Below are 19,342 nucleotides of genomic sequence, written 5' to 3'. Positions count from 1 at the left end.
GCAGCTCTACTTACGAGCTACTTGAGATAAGAGTTGGGAGGGGAGCGACATTTTTGTTCGCCTCCCGAGCTCACATTCGGGATACGCCCCTCAGGCGGAGAATGAGGGGATGTTCAAAGGAGAAGTTGTCGTAAATGAGGAACATAGTGTCACCAAACCAAGTCCAGTTAGTAGAAATAAAGAGAGGACACATGTTCTTGTGGGTGACTCGATTGTCAGAGGTGTTGATTTGGGACAGAGGAAGGATGTGGTGAAGGTGATGAGGTGTCTTCCAGGAGCCACTGCCCACAGGGACAGCAGGCGGATTACAAACATTGTCAGGGCTGTCAGTAAAGGTAATAAAGTTGATGTGGTGGTGCATCTTGGCACAAACGATCTGTCCCAGAGAAATGTTAATGTAGTAAAAAGAGATTTTCAAAGTCTAAGTGTGGAGCTGGGTAAAATAACTGATTCAGTGACTTTCTCAGAGGTGTTACCGGTTTGTGGCCAGGAGGGTAAAACAAGTTGTATCAGAGAGTTTAATGTGTGGTTAAGGCAGTGGTGTAAAGCTGAAGGTTTTGGTTATGTAAGTCATGATGTCAGTAGATGGTCTAATAGGGAGCTGTTTAAGAGGGATGGTTTGCATCCATCATACAGAGGTACCCAGGTGCTCGGTGAGGAATTCAGAGCTTTTTTGGACAGGCATTTAAACTAGGTAAAGGGGACAGAGATGTACCAGATGTGGAGGATTTCTGTCCCCGGCCAATGAGGATACATCAGTTTCTGGAAGCTTATGAAAAGGGAGCTGAAAATAAAATAGATGTAGTTGTTGATGATAAGGGGCAAACTAATAATGAAAATAATGTTCTTCGGGTAATGTGCACGAATGCTCGAAGCTTGAGCAACAAGCTCTGTGAGTTAATGGCCATAATATCTAGAGATAATTTGGATCTGGTTGCCATAACTGAGACATGGTTTAAGGATTCCAATGAATGGGAAATATCCATACCAGGATATACACTGTATAGGAAGGATAGAATAGAGAGAAGGGGAGGTGGAGTAGCCATTTATGTTAAAGAAAGTCTAAAAACAATACTAATTCAAAATACATGTAAAGATCTGGAGACCCTCTGGATTTGCATGCAAACTAAAGACGGTTCTGTCATTAGAATTGGGGTGATCTATAGGCCTCCAGGGCAATCTGAGGAACATGACAACAAGATGGTGGATGAGATTACCCTAATGGCAGTAAAGGGAGATATTGTGGTTATGGGTGATTTCAACATGCCTGATGTTGACTGGAATATCCCCAGCGCCCTTACATGCAAAAGTAAGAATATAGTAGAGGCCTTTACAGGAGCAGCTATGGCACAGCTAGTTAAGACACCAACTAGAGGGGAGAATATTCTAGATTTAGTTTTTACAAATGGGAATCGGGTTTCAGAGGTCAAGGTGGGAGAAAATTTAGGTTGCAGCGACCATCTATGTTTGTGGTTTGATGTAAAAACTGATTGTGAGCAATCCTATACTGCAACCAAAGTATTGGATTTCAGAAAAACAAATTTTAATGCAATGGGGGAATATTTAAATAATGAATTAAAGGGGAGGGATAAAATGGCAGGAGCGAGCACCCAGTGGACTGTATTAAAAAAGGCCATCTTAAAAGCCACAAGACTTTATGTAAAGCAAGTAACTAAAGGTAAAAGGAAGAAGAAACCGCTATGGTTTAGCAATGATGTAAGGGCTATAGTCAATGAAAACAAGGCTGCCTATAGGAGGTATAAAGAGTCTGGAAGTATAGCTGATAGAGAGGTGTATAAAATGAGACAGAAGGAGGCGAAACAGATAATATATGCTGCTAAAGCCTCAAAAGAGGAAGAAATAGCAAAATCTGTAAAGAAGGGGGATAAAACCTTCTTCAGATATATTAGTGATAGGAAGAAGAAAAACTGCAGCATCACAAAGCTTAGTACCGGGAATAATACATGCATTAATGGGAATAAGGAGATCGCTGACCATTTCAATAGCTACTTCTGTTCAGTTTTCTCAAAGGACACCTTACAAAATAATACTATAGAGGGATATAGCATTGCTTCCAGCTGTACGGATTCAGCTCCAGTGATCTTAGAAGCCGATGTCTTAGAAGAACTTGAAAGATTAAAGATAAATAAGGCAATGGGTCCAGATGGCATCCATCCCAGAGTTCTTAAAGAACTCAGATCTGTCATTGCTACCCCCCTGACTGATTTGTTTAACCAATCCCTGTTAACAGGAGATGTTCCTGAGGATTGGAGAATGGCCAGTGTTGTGCCTATCCACAAGAAGGGCAGTAGAGAAGAAGCTGGAAACTACAGGCCAGTTAGCTTGACATCAGTTGTAGTTAAAATGATGGAGACTCTACTCAAAAAGAGGATAAATCAGCATCTAAAAAACAATAACTTATTGGACCCAAATCAGCATGGCTTTACTGAAGGCAAATCGTGTCAGACTAATCTCATTGAGTTCTTTGACTATGTCACAAAGGTGTTGGATCAAGGTGGTGCCGTGGATATTGCCTATCTGGACTTCAGCAAAGCCTTTGATACGGTTCCACATAAAGAGCTGATAGATAAATTAGTGAAGATTGGACTTAATCCCTGGATAGTTCAGTGGATTTCAAGCTGGCTGAAGCATAGACATCAGAGAGTTATTGTTAATGGCGAGTATTCTGAGCAGAGACAGGTTACAAGCGGTGTGCCACAAGGGTCTGTTCTGGGTCCTATTCTTTTTAATATGTTTGTGAGTGACATAGGGGAAGGTTTGGTAGGGAAGGTTTGCCTATTTGCCGATGACTCTAAAGTGTGCAATAGGGTTGATATTCCTGGAGGGGTCTGTAATATGGTAAATGATTTAGCGTTACTAGATAAATGGTCAAAGCAATGGAAACTGCAGTTTAATGTTTCCAAATGTAAAATAATGCACTTGGGGAAAAGGAATCCTAAATCTGAGTATTGCATTGGCAGTTCTGTGTTAGCAAAAACTTCAGAAGAGAAGGATTTAGGGGTAGTGATTTCTGACACTCTCAAAATGGGTGAGCAGTGTAGTCAGGCACTAGAAAAAGCAAGTAGGATGCTTGGCTGCATAGCTAGAGGTATAACAAGCAGGAAGAGGGAGATTGTGATCCCCTTATATAGAGCGCTGGTGAGACCACATTTGGAGTACTGTGTTCAGTTCTGGAGACCTCACCTACAAAAAGATATTGACAAAATTGAACGGGTCCAAAGACGGGCTACAAGAATGGTGGAAGGTCTGAAGTATAAAACGTATCAGGAAAGACTTAATGAACTCAATCTGTATAGTCTGGAAGACAGAAGGAAAAGGGGGGACATGATCGAAACATTTAAATATGTTAAAGGGTTAAATAGGGTTCAGGAGGGAAGTGTTTTTAACAGGAAAGTGAACACAAGAATAAGGGGACACAATCTGAAGTTAGTTGGGGGAAAGATCAAAGGCAACATGAGAAAGTATTATTTTACTGAAAGAGTAGTAGATCCTTGGAACAAACTTCCAGCAGACGTGGTTGGTAAATCCACAGTAACCGAATTTAAACATGCCTGGGATAAACATATATCCATTGTAAGATAAAATACAGGAAATAGTAAAAGGGCAGACTAGATGGACCATGGGGTCTTTTTCTGCCGTCAGTCTTCTATGTTTCTACGAGCGCCAAGGAGCTGTCTCGGCTTCAGGAGACAGCTCCTTGGCGCTCGTATCCCGCGTTTTTTAAAAGGTTGCAGCCGGCCTGGGGGGCTGGGGGGGGTGCTGGCAAGCCCCCCAGGCCGGCTGCAACCTTTTAAAACATGCGCGCCGCTTCGCAGCTGTCTCCTGAAGCCGGAACGCTAACTTCCGCGTTCGGTTTCAGAAGACAGCTGCAAAGCGGCGCGCGTGTTTTAAAACGTGGCAGCCGGCCTGGGAGGCTCGGGGGGAAGCCCCCGAGCCCCCCAGGCCGGCTCTGACGTTTTAAAACACGCACGCCGGTTTGCAGCTCTCTTCTGAAACCGAACGCGGAAGTTAGCGTTCCGGCTTCAGAAGAGAGCTGCAAAGCGGCGCGCGTGTTTTAAAACATCAGAGCCGGCCTGGGGGGCTCGGGGGGAAGCCCCCGAGCCCCCCAGGCCGGCTGCCACGTTTTAAAACACGCGCGCCGCTTCGCAGCTGTCTCTGAACGCTAACTTCCGCGTTCGGCGGCAGCGGTTTTTGTTGTTGTTGCACGGATTAATTGACTTTACATTGTTTCCTATGGGAAACAATGTTTCGTCATACGAGCATTCTGACTTACGAGCCTCCTTCCGGAACCAATTAGTCTCGTAAGTCGGGGTTCTACTGTATATAGTTTCTCCTGAGCATGAATCCTTTTATGAGACCATAGGTGACCATTCTGAGAAAAGATCTTTCCACACTCCATGGATTTCTACGGCTTGTCCTACATGTGGATCATCCTAGGGAAAGTAAGAGGGTTTTTTCATACTCCATGAATTTATACGGCTTCTCCCCTGTGTGGATCCTTTTATGGGAAGTAAGATTACTTCTATGAGCAAAGGTCTTTCCACACTCCATGCATTTATACGGCTTCTCCCCTGTGTGGATCACCTTGTGGGTAGTAAGATGACCACTTTGAGCAAAGGCCTTTCCACACTCCATGCATTTATACGGCTTCTCCCCTGTGTGGATCCTTTTATGGGAAGTAAGATTACTTCTATGAGCAAAGGTCTTTCCACACTCCATGCATTTATACGGCTTCTCCCCTGTGTGGATCACCTTGTGGGTAGTAAGATGACTTCTTTGAGCAAAGGTCTTTCCACACTCCATGCATTTAAAAGGCTTCTCCCCTGTGTGGGTCATCTTATGGGAAGTAAGATGATCTCTTTGAGCAAAGGTCTTTCCACACTCCATGCATTTATATGGCTTCTCCCCTGTATGGATCCTTTTATGGGGAATAAGATTACTTCTTCGAGCAAAGGTCTTTCCACACTCCATGCATTTATACGGCTTCTCCCCTGTGTGGATCCTTTTATGGGAAATAAGATCATTTCTTTGAGCAAAGGTCTTTCCACACTCCATGCATTTATACGGCTTCTCCCCTGTGTGGATCCTTTTATGGGAAATAAGATCACTTCTTTGAGCAAAGGTCTTTCCACACTCCATGCATTTATGCGGCTTCTCCCCTGTGTGGATCCTTTTATGGGAAATAAGTGTGCTACTACTAGCAAAGGCCTTTCCACACTCTATGCATTTATATGGCTTCTCCCCTGTGTGGATCCTTTTATGGTAAATAAGATAACCACTATGAGCAAAGGCCATTCCACACACCATGCATTTATACGGCTTCTCCCCTGTGTGGATCACCTTGTGGGTAGTAAGATGACTTCTTTGAGCAAAGGTCTTTCCACACTCCATGCATTTATAAGGCTTCTCCCCTGTGTGGGTCATCTTATGGGAAGTAAGATGATCTCTTTGAGCAAAGGTCTTTCCACACTCCATGCACTTATATGGCTTCTCCCCTGTATGGATCCTTTTATGGGGAATAAGATGACTTCTTCGAGCAAAGGTCTTTCCACACTCCATGCATTTATATGGCTTCTCCCCTGTGTGGATCACCTTGTGGGTAGTAAGATGACTTCTTTGAGCAAAGGTCTTTCCACACTCCATGCATTTATGTGGCTTCTCCCCTGTGTGGATCACCTTGTGGGTAGTAAGATGACTTCTTTGAGCAAAGGTCTTTCCACACTCCATGCATTTATGTGGCTTCTCTCCTGTGTGGAGTTTTTTGTGGATTCTAAGTCCACTGCCATGATTAAACGCTTTTCCACACTCCATGCATTTATACGGCTTCTCCCCTGTGTGGATCTTTTTATGGGAAATAAGATGACTTATTCGAGCAAACTTCTTTCCACACTCTATGCATTTATACGGCTTCTCTTTTGTGTCAATCACTTTTTCAGATGCAAGATAGTTATTTCCATGAAAATGAATGGATGTCCCATTGTAATCTTGTCTGTTTTTTCTTCTTATACCATCCTCTCCTTTGTTTTGGGTTAAAGAGTCTTCATTTATTTGTACTTTAGCTTTGGTTGGCTTCACACTTTTCCCAATATATTTATTCCTTATTTCCTCTTGTTGGGCAAGAGAATCTTGAATCAGACCATCAGTGGAAGATGAGCTTTCCTTATTCCAGCTCTTTGACTGATTTCTCTCACGGCTTTCTAATTCCATTCGAATTCCAAACTTCTCATTTCCATCTTCAGCATTGATCAGTTGGAACAGTTCACAGGAATTTTGATCTTTACCTTCAAAACAAAAGGGAAATGAAAATGATAAAAAGGTTAGAGAAAAAGGATAGAAAGTCAAGTGAAATTCCTTCAGAATTTCTTGAAAATGTCACTAGGTTGTATGTTTGCATGCTTGCACTGGTGTGACATAAACATGACTTCTATATTCATGAGTCATGAGAGTGTACAAAGCTTCCATTCTCCTAATGCTCTTCTGGAACCAGACAATGGTGGTTAGCTCTGGCCCAGCTCCTGCCCCAAGGACTGTGGCTGTGGGGGAGACATCCACATGCTGCATGCCTGTTTTGCCTCCGGTGGAATCTGCTGATGAAGGCTCCTCTGACCAAGAAGACATGAGTGACAGGGAGGAGGAGAGTGGGGCAGACAGCTCAGAAGGAGATCAATTCTCTAGCTCCTCCTTGGATTCAGAACAAGAGTGAATGATACAGCCACGCATGCGGAGACCGATGCATAGGCAGCAACAACTGAGAGATTATTATCAAAGAAAATGAGGCCACCTGTGGTTGGGTGGGGCTGTGGTCATTAGTGAGGCTGCTATAAAGAGCAGTCTGTGGGTTTGGCCATTGTGGAGGATTATCTGATCCTTGTGTTTCGTGACTGCTTTGCTGACTTTGACCTTTTGTGTGCTGATTTTTCCCTGCTTTGAAACTAAACCAGAGCAAAGTGTGTGTCACTTTGTGAAAGAAGAAGTACTGTGAATTGCCTCACAGCTGCAAGCTGAGTATCACAGAACTGATAAGGGACTTGTACAAATTACCAGTTTGTTTGGAGACCAGTGCTCTTTGCTATACCAAAAGAGGGCTTGGTTTATTTGCATTTTTCGGTATAAAGAACATTGTTTTGCATTTTAAAACGTGTGTGTGTGTCTGAAATTGGGAGAACTCTACCAGAGAGCCCGACAGAACAGAAGGGTGGGGGATATGTAGGGCAAATGTTGCAGCCCCTCTGCCGTCATTCCTAAGTAGGCACTATTGCCATGGTGCTGCAACACTCATAATTTCGGGACTGGATCCGACGTACTTCGGGGAGGGCTGCTCATAACCTGGAATGGTCACTACGTGAACTGTCGTAACTCAAGGATGACCTGTACCCTAGGATGCTCTCAGTGACCCTGCAGGAGGCTTTTGTTGTTGAATTGGATTGGGAGAATGCTCTTCCATGGGCTGAGGGGGAAAGTTCTGTTCCCACACAATTTTGGAGGTTTCATAGGACAAAGGACAATACACTCCTCCCACATGACCTCCCTAGGATACATAAAGGCCCAATTTGTTCTTTTCGGCCCCTACAAATACGTTCAAATAGAAATGGAAACTACAGAGAAGAAATGCACAGAAAACATCTAAGCAAAGAGACATTGACTCTTTCCTTCCCTGGAGCACCAGAAGGCCACATCCGTTCCTTCTCCCTCCCTGGAGACGATGTCTCATAATAGTGATTTTTTTAATCTCTTGAACTCTGATTGGCGATTAGAAAACTCTTACCCAGAGATACCACGTTCCTATGGTTTTCCAGCATGACTTCCGAATGCAGATCTTTCTGCTCAGGATCCAGCTGAGACCATTCTTCCTCAGAGAAAGACACAGCCACCTCCTCGAAGGACACCAGACTCTCCTGAACACAGAAGAAAGAACAGAACAGGAAAATTTGCAAGATCTTTTCATGGCCATCAATGATTTAGACAAGAGGATAAAAGGGGAACTGGTCAACTTTGCAGACAAGACCAAATTGTCAGGAATAACGAAACTCCAGAATATTAACTTGAGATATAGAAGGATCGACAGATTGGGTCCCATCTAACAAAATGAAATCAACATTTCAACATTTCATTTGCCGATAACTCTAAAGTGTGCAATAGGGTTGATATTCCTGGAGGCGTCTGTAATATGGTAAATGATTTAGCTTTACTAGATAAATGGTCAAAGCAATGGAAACTGCAGTTTAATGTTTCCAAATGTAAAATAATGCACTTGGGGAAAAGGAATCCTCAATCTGAGTATTGTATTGGCAGTTCTGTGTTAGCAAAAACTTCAGAAGAGAAGGATTTAGGGGTAGTGATTTCTGACAGTCTCAAAATGGTGAGCAGTGTGGTCAGGCGGTAGGAAAAGCAAGTAGGATGCTTGGCTGCATAGCTAGAGGTATAACAAGCAGGAAGAGGGAGATTGTGATCCCCTTATATAGAGTGCTGGTGAGACCACATTTGGAATACTGTGTTCAGTTCTGGAGGCCACGCCTAAAAAAAGATATTGACAAAATTTAATGGGTCCAAAGACGGACAACAAGAATGGTGGAAGGTCTTAAGCATAAAACGTATCAGGAAAGACTTAATGAAATCAATCTGTATAGTCTGGAGCAGTGTTTTTCAACCAGTGTGCCGCGAAGGAAAGAGCAAAAAGTTGCGACACCAGAAGCTGAACTTCCTTCTTCGCGCCTTCCTTCTTCACTTTCCTTCTTTGCGCCTTCCTTCTTCGTGGCAGGTGAGCTTTGGGGCCCGGCGGGAGGGCGCCGGCAGCGGGAGGGCACCTGTCAGTAGCTGCAGGACGGTGGCTGCGAGCAGGAACTCCAGGGTGGAGGCACCAACAATGGCAGCTGGATGCCATACATGCTGGTGCTGTGCTGGGCATGGGCCTGGCACTAGCCCACTGGCTGGGCTGGAGGTGCCAGCCGCGCGCCCATGCCCAGCGCAGTGTCAGCATGTACGGCATCCAGCAATAAGTCCAGCTTCCCCCGTTGGTGCCTCCACCCTGGAGCCACTCGCAGCCGACCACCCTGCCGCCACCCCATGGTTACTGTCCGATGCCGTTGCCTGCGTGGTGTATGAGAGAGAAAGAGATCGACAGAAAGAAAGCAAGAGAGAGAGAGAGAGAAAGAGAGAGCAAGAAAGCAAGAGAGAGAGGGGGGGGGAAAGCATCAGAGTAAGAGAGAAAGAAAGCAAGAGAGAGAAAGAGAGAGAAAAAAAGCAAGAGAGAGAAAGAGAAAGCAAGCAAGAGAAAAATAGAGAGAAAGCAAGAGAGAGAAAGAAAGCAAGAGAGAGAGAAAGCAAAAGAGAAAGAAAGCAAGAGAGAGAAAGAAAGAAAGAGAGAGAAAGAAAGTGAGAGAAAGAAAGAGAAAGAAAGCAAGAGAGGGAGAAAGAGAGAGAAGGAAAGCAAGAGAGAGAAAGAAAGAAAGAAAAAGAGAAAGAGAGAGAAATGAAGCAAGAGAGAGAAGGAAAGCAAGAGAGAAAGAAAGCAAGAGAGAGAAGGAAAGCAAGAGAGAAAGAGAGAGAAAGAAAGCAAGAGAGAGAGAGAGGGAAAGCATCAGAGAGAGAAAGAGAGAGAAAGAAAGCAAGAGAGAGAAAAAAAGCAAGAGAGAGTGAGAGAGAAAGCAAGAAAGAGAGAAATAGAGAAAGCAAGAGAGAGAGAAAGAAAGCAAGAGAGAAAGAAAGGAAGAGAGAGAAAGAGAGAAAGAAAGCACGAGAAAGAAAGCGAAAGAGAGAGAAAGGAAGCAAAAGAGGGAGAAAGAGAAAGAAAGCAAGAGAGACAAAGAAAGAGAGGGAAAGAAAGAAAGAGAGAGAGAAAGAGAGAGAAAGAGAGAGAGAAGCAAGAGAGAGAAGAAAAGCAAGAGAGAAAGAGAGTGAAAGCAAGCAAGAGAAAAATAGAGAAAGCAAGAGAGAGAAGCAAGAGAGAGAAGAAAAGCAAGAGAAAAATAGAGAAAGCAAGAGAGAGAAAGAAAGCAAGAGAGAAAGAAAGCAAGAGAGAGAGAGAGAGAAAGCAAGAGAGAGAGAGAGAGAAAGCAAAAAAGAGAGAAAGAAAGCAAGAGAAAGAGAGAGAAGGAAAGCAAGAGAGAGAAAGAAAGAAAAAAGAGAGAGAGAGAAATGAAGCAAGAGAGAGAAGGAAAGCAAGAGAGAGAGAGAAAGAAAGCAAGAGAGAAAGAAAGCAAGAAAGAGAGAGAAGGAAAGCAAGAGAGAAAGAAAGCAAGAGAGAGCAAGAAAGGGAGGGAGAGCAAGAAAGCGAGAGAGAGAAGAAAAGCAAGAGAGAGAAAGAGAGAGAAAGAAAGCAAGAGAGTGAGAAAAAGCAAGAGAGATAGAGCAAGAAAGCAAGAGAGAGAGAGAGGGAAAGCATCAGAGAGAGAAAGAAAGCGAGAGAAAAAAAGCGAGAGTGAGAGAGAAAGCAAGAAAGAGAGAAATAGAGAAAGCAAGAGAGAGAGAAAGAAAGCAAGAGAAAGAAAGCAAAAGAGAGAGAAAGAAAGCAAGAGAGAAAGAGAGAGAAAGAGAGAGAAAGAAAGCAAAAGAGAAAGAGAGAAAGAGAGAAAGGAAGCAACAGAGGGAGAAAGAGAAAGAAAGCAAGAGAGAGAAAGCAAGAGAGAGAAAGAAAGAAAGAGAGAGAAAGCAAGAGAGAGAGAAATGAAGCAAGAGAGAGAAAGAAAGCAAGAAAGAGAGAGAAGGAAAGCAAGAGAGAGAAAGCAAGAGAAAGAGAGAAAGAAAGAGAGAGAAAGAAAGCAAGAGAGAGAGAAAGAAAGCAAGAGAGAGAAAGCAAGAGAGTGAGAAAAAGCAAGAGAGAAAGAGAGAAAGAAAGAGAGAGAAAGAAAGAGAGAGAGAGAAATGAAGCAAGAGAGAGAAAGAAAGCAAGAAACAGAGAGAAGGAAAGCAAGAGAGAGAAAGAAAGAGAAAGCAAGAGAGTGAGAAAAAGCAAGAGAGAAAGAGAGAAAGAAAGCAAGAGAGAGAGAGAGAGAGAGAAAGCATTGTCATCGCTCCGCAGCCTGCACTGGTTGCCGATCATTTTCCGGTTTCAATTCAAAGGGTTGGTTATGAGCCCTTCATGGCATCGGACCAGAATACCTCCGAGACCGCTTCCTGCCGCACGAATCCCAGCGACCGATTAGGTTCCACAGAGTGGGCCATCTCCGGGTCCCATCAACTAAACAGTGTCGGTTGGCGGGCCCCAGGGGAAGAGCTTTCTCTGTGGCGGCACCGGCTCTCTGCAACCAACTCCCCCCAGAGATTAGCACCTCCCCTACTCTACCTGCCTTCCGTAAACTCCTTAAAACCCACCTTTGCCGTCAGGCATGGGGGAACTAAGACATCTCCCCCTGGGCATGTTTAAATTGTGTATGGTATGCTTGTGAGTGTGTATGTACTATATGGGGTTTTCTTTTAAATCTTAAATGTTTTAAATGTATTCAGATTATTTATGATTTGTTTTTCTCTGCTGTGAGCCGCCCCGAGTCCTCGGAGAGGGGCGGCATACAAATCTAAATAATAAATAAATAAATAAATAAATAAATAAATAAATAAATAAATAATAAATAAATAAATAAAGCCCTACATGGCATCGGACCAGAATACCTCTGAAACCGCCTGCGGCCGCACGAATCCCAACAACCAATTAGATCCCACAGAGTTGGCCTTCTCTGAGTCCCATTGACAAAACAATGCCATCTGGTGGGACCCAGGGGAAGAGCCTTCTCTGTGGCGGCCCCAGTCCTCTGGAATCAGCTCCCCCCAGAGATTAGGACTACCCCCACCCTCCTTGGCTTTCGCAAACTTTTGAAAACTCATCTATGTCGCCAGGCATGGAGGAATTGATATATCCTTAGCTGTCTTGACTTTATGGATGGTGTGTTTGGGCTGTATGACTGTTTTAATGGGGGTTTTTTAAAGACGGTTTTAACATTGGATTTGTACATGATGTTTTATTGTTGTGAGCCGCTCCAAGTCCTCGGAGAAGGGTGGCATACAAATCTAATAAATTATTATTATTTATTATTAAGAGAGAGAAAGAAAGACAGCAAGAGAGAAAGAGATAGAAGGAAAGCAAGAGAGAAAGAGTGTGTGTGAGAAAGAAAGAAAGAGAAAGAAAGCAAGAGAGAGAAAGAGAGAAAGAGAGAGAGAGAGAGAGAAAGAAAGAGTGAGAGAAAGAGTGAGAGAAAGAGAGAGAGAAATGAGAGAAAAAGGGGGAGAAAAAAGTGAAATGAGAAAATGATTGAGGCAGAGAATGTGAGGAAAAAGAGAGAAAGAAAAGAGAGAGAGAGAACTGACTCTTGATTTAAAGCATATGATAAAAAGCACCCAAAGAATAAGAGAGAAAAAGCCCCAGCCCTCACCTGTTTTTGGAAAGGGTTCAAGAGTGTGTTTACACACACACACAAGGGGTGGAGGAGACAGAGATGGAAAAAGAGAGAGTGTCTTAGAGTGTCATTTTTGTTGGTGGTCTGCCCCAGGATTTTGTAAATGTAAAAAATGTGCCGCGGCTCAAAAAAGGTTGAAAATCATTGGTCTGGAGGACAGAAGGAAAAGGGGGGACATGATCGAAACATTTAAACATGTTAAAGGGTTAAATAAGGTTCAGGAGGGAAGTGTTTTTAATAGGAAAGTGAACACAAGAACAAGGGGACACAATCTGAAGTTAGTTGGGGGAAAGATCAAAAGCAACGTGAGAAAATATTATTTTACTGAAAGAGTAGTAGATCCTTGGAACAAATGTCCAAAAGACGTGGTTGGTAAATCCACAGTAACTGAATTTAAACATGCCTGGGATAAACATAAATCCATCCTAACATAAAATATAAAAAATAGTATACAGCCAGATACAATCCAACTACCAAAAGAACATGAGGGAATATGGGAGAAGCACAACATCAAGTATATTAGAGAAACTTTTAACTGGCCCTGAAAGTAAAATCATTTCCAAACTATATACTTACTTGCTACAATATGAAAGAGACGCAGATGTAGTAAAAGCACCTATGGTGACATGGGCACAGAACATTGGTTATAATATTCACTTGGCCGACTGGGAACAAATACGGAATTGAAATTTAAAAATATCCAAATCAGTATCTTATAAGGAAAATGACTATAAAATGTGTTATCGATGGTATTTGGCACCCACCCAATTAGCTAAAATATATCCAAAATTGAGCCCAAATTGTTGGCAGTATAAAAATAATAATAATGGCATCTTCTTCCATATGTGGTGGTCAAGCTCTGAGACCAAAAAATCCTGGACGAAAATCCACACATGGTTACAAGACAAATAGAGAAAGAATTCTTGCAGGAATTATTCTTATTGGGAATATTTAAAAGGAAATATACTAAAGGAAAAAAATACTTAATATTACATATCACGACTGCAGCCAGAATGACTTTCGCCCAATATTGGAAAAATACAGAACCACCACCACCCCGATAAAGTAGTAATGAACAAAATATATAATTGTTCCAAAATGGACAAACAGATGATGGAATTAAGGGGCCAAAAAGTTTCTGAGAACTACGAAATATGGGCACAATGGCACCGGTGGATTGAGTGAAGAAAGAGAAATAAAAACAACACAAAACAAAACAAAACAAATTTAATATCTTTTCTCTTTCTTACTTGATGTGGAAGTTCAACCGCTGTTTGACGTCCTTCATAAAAACCAGAGAGCTTCATTCTTTGTTTCTCTGTAAGGAATAATTTCACAATGCATCATGAACAAAATAGGAGGAGGTCTTCTATACAAGAGGAGAGAGCAAAAGTGAGACAGCTGGGCCATCAGAGCATCTCCCATTACCTTCCGAGGTCTCCTGGTTTGGATCTTCCCAAGGGATCCTCCAGAAAAATGGCTCATGAGCGGGATCTGGTGGATTCTTCTTTCCCTCCATATCATTGGTTTCCTTCTGCTCCTCCGCCTGGCTCAGGAGGAGGCCTTCCGCCAGGGCCACCGCCTGGGAGCTGGTCTCTGCTCCACACTCCCGCACCCAGCCCTCCATCTCTGGGGGCAGAAGGGACAGGAGATGCTCCAGAACCACCAGATCCAGCATCTGGGCTTTGGTGTGTTTCTCTGGCCTCAGCCATCGCCTGCACAAGTTGTGGAGTCGGCTGCAAAGTCCTCGGGGACCCTCAGCCTCCCGGTATTGGATGGAGTTCCAGGGCAGAACTTCTGAAGGGAGGATGGGTTCTTCCTCCAGGATCTTCTGCCCGGGTCTTGTCCAGAGCTTCCCCCCCTTCCCAGGCTGAGCGGCTGCAGGGCCTTTTCCGCTTCCCCCCTTTGCAACAGGTGGGGTCTCCATCCTTCCTCTGTCCTGCAGAGCAACTCCAAAGGGGTCCAAGGACTCTTGTGGGTCTCCAGACGCCTTTTCCTTCATGGGACCATTTCTGGGAACACAGGACAGATCCCTCCAGGTGATCCCGCTCTTTTTTTCTTCCCCCAGGAGAAAATGGGGCCTTGCAAAGACCCCAAATGGCTTCCGGTTTCTGTCTCTGAGGTGGAAGGAAAAACAGGCCCAGAATGAGAAGGTGGAATTCAGCCCCTGAGCGACCTTCACCCAACCTGCCCGGAGCCCCAAGAGGCTCATCCCAGCGCAGGGCCCAGGTCCCCCGAGCAGGGCCGGGAACATATGATTTCTTATGTTTGTAGTATGTTTGGTTTTACAAATAAGGGTTTTTTAGCTCTTTTAGTCATGGATTTACATGCTGTTTTGTATCACTGTTGTTAGCCGCCCCGAGTCTACGGAGGGCAGCATACAAATCCAATCAATCAATCAAATAAATAAATTAAATAAATTAAACAAATTAAATAAATAAATAAGGAGGCAGCTGCAGAAACCGCCCCTTTCTCTCCCCCTCCGGGAGCCTGGTGCGAATCCCGCCTCCTCCTCCAAGGCCCCCCCTCCCTTCCCCCACTTGGGCCGTTCCCCGAATCTCCCCCCCTTCCCGGCATCCCCGCTTGTTCCGCTTCCGCCTGCAGGGGGAGGGCCGCTGGGGAGCATGGGCCTTGGGAAGAGCCCCCAATCTCACCTCGGGCGCCTCTGGATGTCCTTCCACCCCCTCCCGCAGGCTCCGGGTCTCAGGTGGAGCCCCACCGGATAAGGAGAGCGAGTGTGGCTTCCTAGACTGGCAAGGGACAGTGATGTCACTTCCTTCGCAAGACTCCTCAGAAAAGCCCCTTGTGACGTTTTCCCTCCGGTGAGTCCAATCCCGCTGTATTCCCTTCCCTTGGCAGAGGGCGCCCCCTGGCGGATTGGGGGTGAAATACCTGGGTGCCAGAAAGGGTGGGAAAGAGGAGCTGGCGGGAGGGGGAAGGGAGAGGGCGGGGATGATGGGCTTGGGAGTAGGAGGAGAAAGGCTTTGGAGTCTCCATTGACCCAAAGGCAGGGAAGGAGGTTGTGGTCTTTCTTCTGTGGCCTTTCTAGGGCGGTTTCCTTCTTTCTTCCATCTCCTGCCCCTCCGTCTCTTTCCTTCAGCCGCTTCTTTGTCTAGAGGAGAGAATGGGATGGAAGGCACAAGGGCAGAAGAGGGGAGGAATCTTGGTGGTGGCCCCAGAGATATTAGGTTTTGAAGGGTATTTCAATGGGTGTCTATGGTTTTATTTGTGTAGGCCGCCCAGAGCCCCTCAGGAGTTGGGAGGCCTATACAGGCAATAAAATGAATTAAAATAAATAAATAATTTTAGCCTCCATCTTTGTGGCTCTTCTCTGCCTTTTTTGTAGTCTCCAGAGCTTATTCATTTATTTAGTGGACAAAACAGAAGGGAAAATAGAAGCCAGACATTGAGGGCAGGAGAAAGGGAGGGAGAAGGAGGCCTGAGAGGGACAGGAGAAAAAAGGAGAAAAGGACGTTGACTTCTTTTTAGCACAGTGCAAGATAAATGTTAAAAACCATCCCAGCCGGACAATTCAATCTAAGGGACAAAAGCAAAGTCATCTTAGCTCTGTTTCTTTTCGATCCTTCAAATGTGAAGATACTGAATTTAATGGCTGGAGAAGGAAACTCCCCATTGTGAGGGAGGGAGGGCCGGCTCCTGCCTGAGGGGATCTGTGCTCTGATTGGTTGCGTTTCCCCTTTCTCCTTTTTTTTCTGGACGCTGTTTGAGATTTACCTCAGGATGTTCCTGACTGTCTTCTCTACTGGGAATATTAAACACATTTATATTGACACAGGGGGCCCACACCAACACAATGATGTTCAACATCGACAAGAGCAAAGTCCTTCACCTACGCAGAAAAAACCCTGGACACACATACAACCTGGGAGAAACCCCTCTTAGCAGTAGCGACTGCGAAAGAGACCTCGGAGTCTTGGTGGACAATCAACTAAACATGAGCCAACAATGTGCAGCAGCAGCTAAAAAAGCCAACACAATCCTAAGCTGCACCAACAGGGGAATACACTCCAAGACCAGGGAAGTCTTAATACCACTCTACTACGCCCTGGTCCGAACACACCTGGAGTACTGTATTCAGTTCTGGTCACCACACTTCAAAAGAGACATTGAAACTCTGGAGAAGGTGCAAAAAAGAGCAAACAAGATGATTAAGGAATTGGAAACCAAGACTTACGAAGATAGACTGAGGGAACTGGGCATGGATAACCGAGAGAAAAGGAGGGCCAGAGCGGACAGGATAGCAGTCTACAAGTATACGAGGGGATGTCACAGAGAGGAGGGGATCACTATATTCTTCAGGGCACCAGAGGCCCGGATGAGGAACTATGGCTGGAAGCTGACGAAGGAGAGATTCAACATGGAGATAAGGAGGAACTTCCTGACGGTCAGAGTGATCAACCAATGAAACAACCTACCAGCGAACGTTGTGAACTCCAACACTCTGGACATTTTTAAGAGAAGATTGAACTGCCACTTGACTGGTGTACTATAGGGTTCCTGCTTGGGCAGGGGGTTGAACTTGATGGCCTTCATGGTCCCTTTCAACTCTAACAATAAATAAATAGATATAAAATGTTTGTGGCCGTGTCTCCCTCTTCCTTTGGACAGCAGCTGCCTATTTCCTCCACATTGACCTCTTCCGTTGCATCTTCCAGTCGTGGGTTTCCATGTTCTCCTGATAGTGTTGGAAGCAAAATCAGGTCCACTTCCAAGAAGGGAATAAAATGGAGGCTGCTGAAGAACAGAGCTGGAAGGGAACTTGGGTCAGGGCAGCACTTGAGGAAGCTGACCCAACCCAGCCAGCCAGGCACAGACCAATAGATAAGAAGCTGAAGTCTTCGAATGAACACATTGCAGCAGGAGTTCTTAAGAAAATATATCTACTTCTTCTTAGCAATAATGACTTCTCTATTTACAATATTACTTATACTCTATCTGACTGTACATAAGCCACACTACAACTTGTTATTGATAATATAACTTTATTTACATTTTATGATGAATAATTTTATTTTTCATTCATTATTATTTTGCGTATGTACCAAAAAAATAAATATATTTTGATTGTTATTAAAATACATCCTTTTTTTTTTGACGTGGGGTACTAAGCATTGTGAAAATTATAGTCAAAAGCTTTGGAAACACTGATTTAGGGTATAAATAAAGTACCGTATGTCCATCACCATCTATATCCGTGATGTCACAGGTGGCACATGAAGCCATATTAGTGAGGACGCAAACTCAGGTGAGCTCCAGCCAGCTGATTCACGACCCTTCTGAGCTCACTGGGAGTGGGGAAACCGCCTGTTTCCAGCTTCTGGATGGGGTGGGGGAGGCTCTTCCCAAGCTCCAGAGCTTTTCTAGGAGCCTGGGGAGGGCAAAACATGGGCAGGCCATTATGTTCTGGGAGTGGGGTAAGGGGTTATTGCACGTATTTTAGACTTTAATATTAGATTTCCTATTGTATATTGTTTTATCACTGCTGTAAGCCGCCCCGAGTCTGCGGAGAGGGGCGGCATATAAATATAGTAATAATAATAATAATAATAATAATAATAATAATAATAATAATAATAATAATAACTAGTCAACCACTACTACCACAGCAACCACACCTATGCAAATGCGTCATACATTTTTATATATTTACCAGCCAATCAGGTTGCAGCATATGGATTCAGCATTCTCTATGTATAATAGCCATTACAATGACAACAGTCCTTCCTCCTCCATGGGGATATTATATCAAGTTAGGCCTCATCTTGACACCTTGGAGGTCTTCTAGTCCAGGCAGGAGAAACTCTATCATCTCTGACCATTTGCTGTCCAGTCTCTTAAAACCCTCCAGTGATGAAGCACCCAACCTCTGGTGTCAGCAGTTCCACTGGTTAATTCTCTTCACTGCGAGGAAGCTTTTCCTTAATTCCAGGTTGTTTCTCTCTTTGGTTGATTTCCATCGGTTGCTTCTCTTCTTCTGGGGCTTTGGAGGATAATCCCCCCCCATGGGGCAGCCCCCCAAATTCTATTCTGGGGCAGCTGAGAAATGAGCTGGATGAACAAAGGAATTTGGGGCCGTTTCTATGACGTCCAGTTATCCAGAGGAGTCTTTTGTCCAGCCTTTCTCACGGGTCCTTGCCCCTTGCAAGCGCCACGGCCATTTGGCCGGCCAATGGCAGCAATAATCCATTTCTTCTTCCCGTGAAGCCAAGCCAGGCGTCGCTTTGCCTGCGGCTGTTACCTGGCAGCCTCCTTCTGGGGCGGGGGGAACCCCAGAAATGGGGTGTTATTGCTTTTTACTCCTCGGTTTCTTTTGGGGTGTGGAGAAGTGGAGGCTTTCGTGGGATCTGCCTTCTGTTCCTCTGGGAGTTTGAGTTGGAAAGTAACAAGAAGGAGCCGTTGGGTTTGGGGCGGCTGAGTCTTCCACAGCAGAAATGGGCAGATTTCTCGGGGAAAGCTCCATATCTGCTCTTTTATACCGGGTTAATTGATTGCAACATGTCACTTTATATCTTTCTCTACATATTCTTCTATTGCTTGAGACTGTGGCAAGATAACAGATTATAACAGAGTTGGAGGAGACCTTGGAGGTCATCTAGTCCAATCCCTAATGACGTTCTCCATGGAAAGGAGTGGGAAGAGGAGGAGAAGTGGCCAGACTTTAATTTGGGGTCCCATTTGGGGCTGCTTAGAAGGGAAAAGGAGGATCCCCTGACCCACAGAAAAAAAGGGGCAAGAAATCGGGAGGGGCCGGTTCCTCCAGACGTTCCAAGCAAGGGAGACGTATATTTTGAGGACGGTAATCAGCTTTTTCTGTCCTGAAGGGAAGCAGCCCTCTCCCTGGTCTGGCTGGGTTTTCTGGGACTCCCCACACATTGAGTGGGTGGGTGTGTATGTGACCCACAAGTCCTCACTGG

At 44.6% G+C, this 19,342-nt stretch overlaps 1 protein-coding gene across 1 annotated transcript in view; it reads right to left on the bottom strand.

Annotated features, from left to right (window-relative positions):
• The window catches only part of LOC139158418 (zinc finger protein 208-like), a 57,237-nt gene extending 42,063 nt beyond the window's left edge, over positions 1-15,174 (bottom strand). Inside the window, exons 1-5 of the mRNA XM_070735728.1 lie at positions 15,062-15,174; positions 13,836-14,524; positions 13,658-13,725; positions 7,787-7,916; positions 4,606-6,302 (exon numbers count right to left, since the gene is read on the bottom strand). Of these exons, the coding sequence (XP_070591829.1) occupies positions 4,606-6,302; positions 7,787-7,916; positions 13,658-13,725; positions 13,836-14,409 (2,469 nt within the window). The 5' untranslated portion in view covers positions 14,410-14,524; positions 15,062-15,174. The remainder of the gene's footprint in view (positions 1-4,605; positions 6,303-7,786; positions 7,917-13,657; positions 13,726-13,835; positions 14,525-15,061) is intronic.
• Between the last annotated feature and the right edge of the window lie 4,168 nt (positions 15,175-19,342).

This window comes from Erythrolamprus reginae, chromosome 2 (assembly GCF_031021105.1).
Source record: "Erythrolamprus reginae isolate rEryReg1 chromosome 2, rEryReg1.hap1, whole genome shotgun sequence".
Taxonomy (NCBI): Eukaryota; Metazoa; Chordata; class Lepidosauria; order Squamata; family Dipsadidae; genus Erythrolamprus; species Erythrolamprus reginae.
Note: the sequence above shows the minus strand (reverse complement) of the source record. Positions and strands in the feature narration are given on the sequence as shown.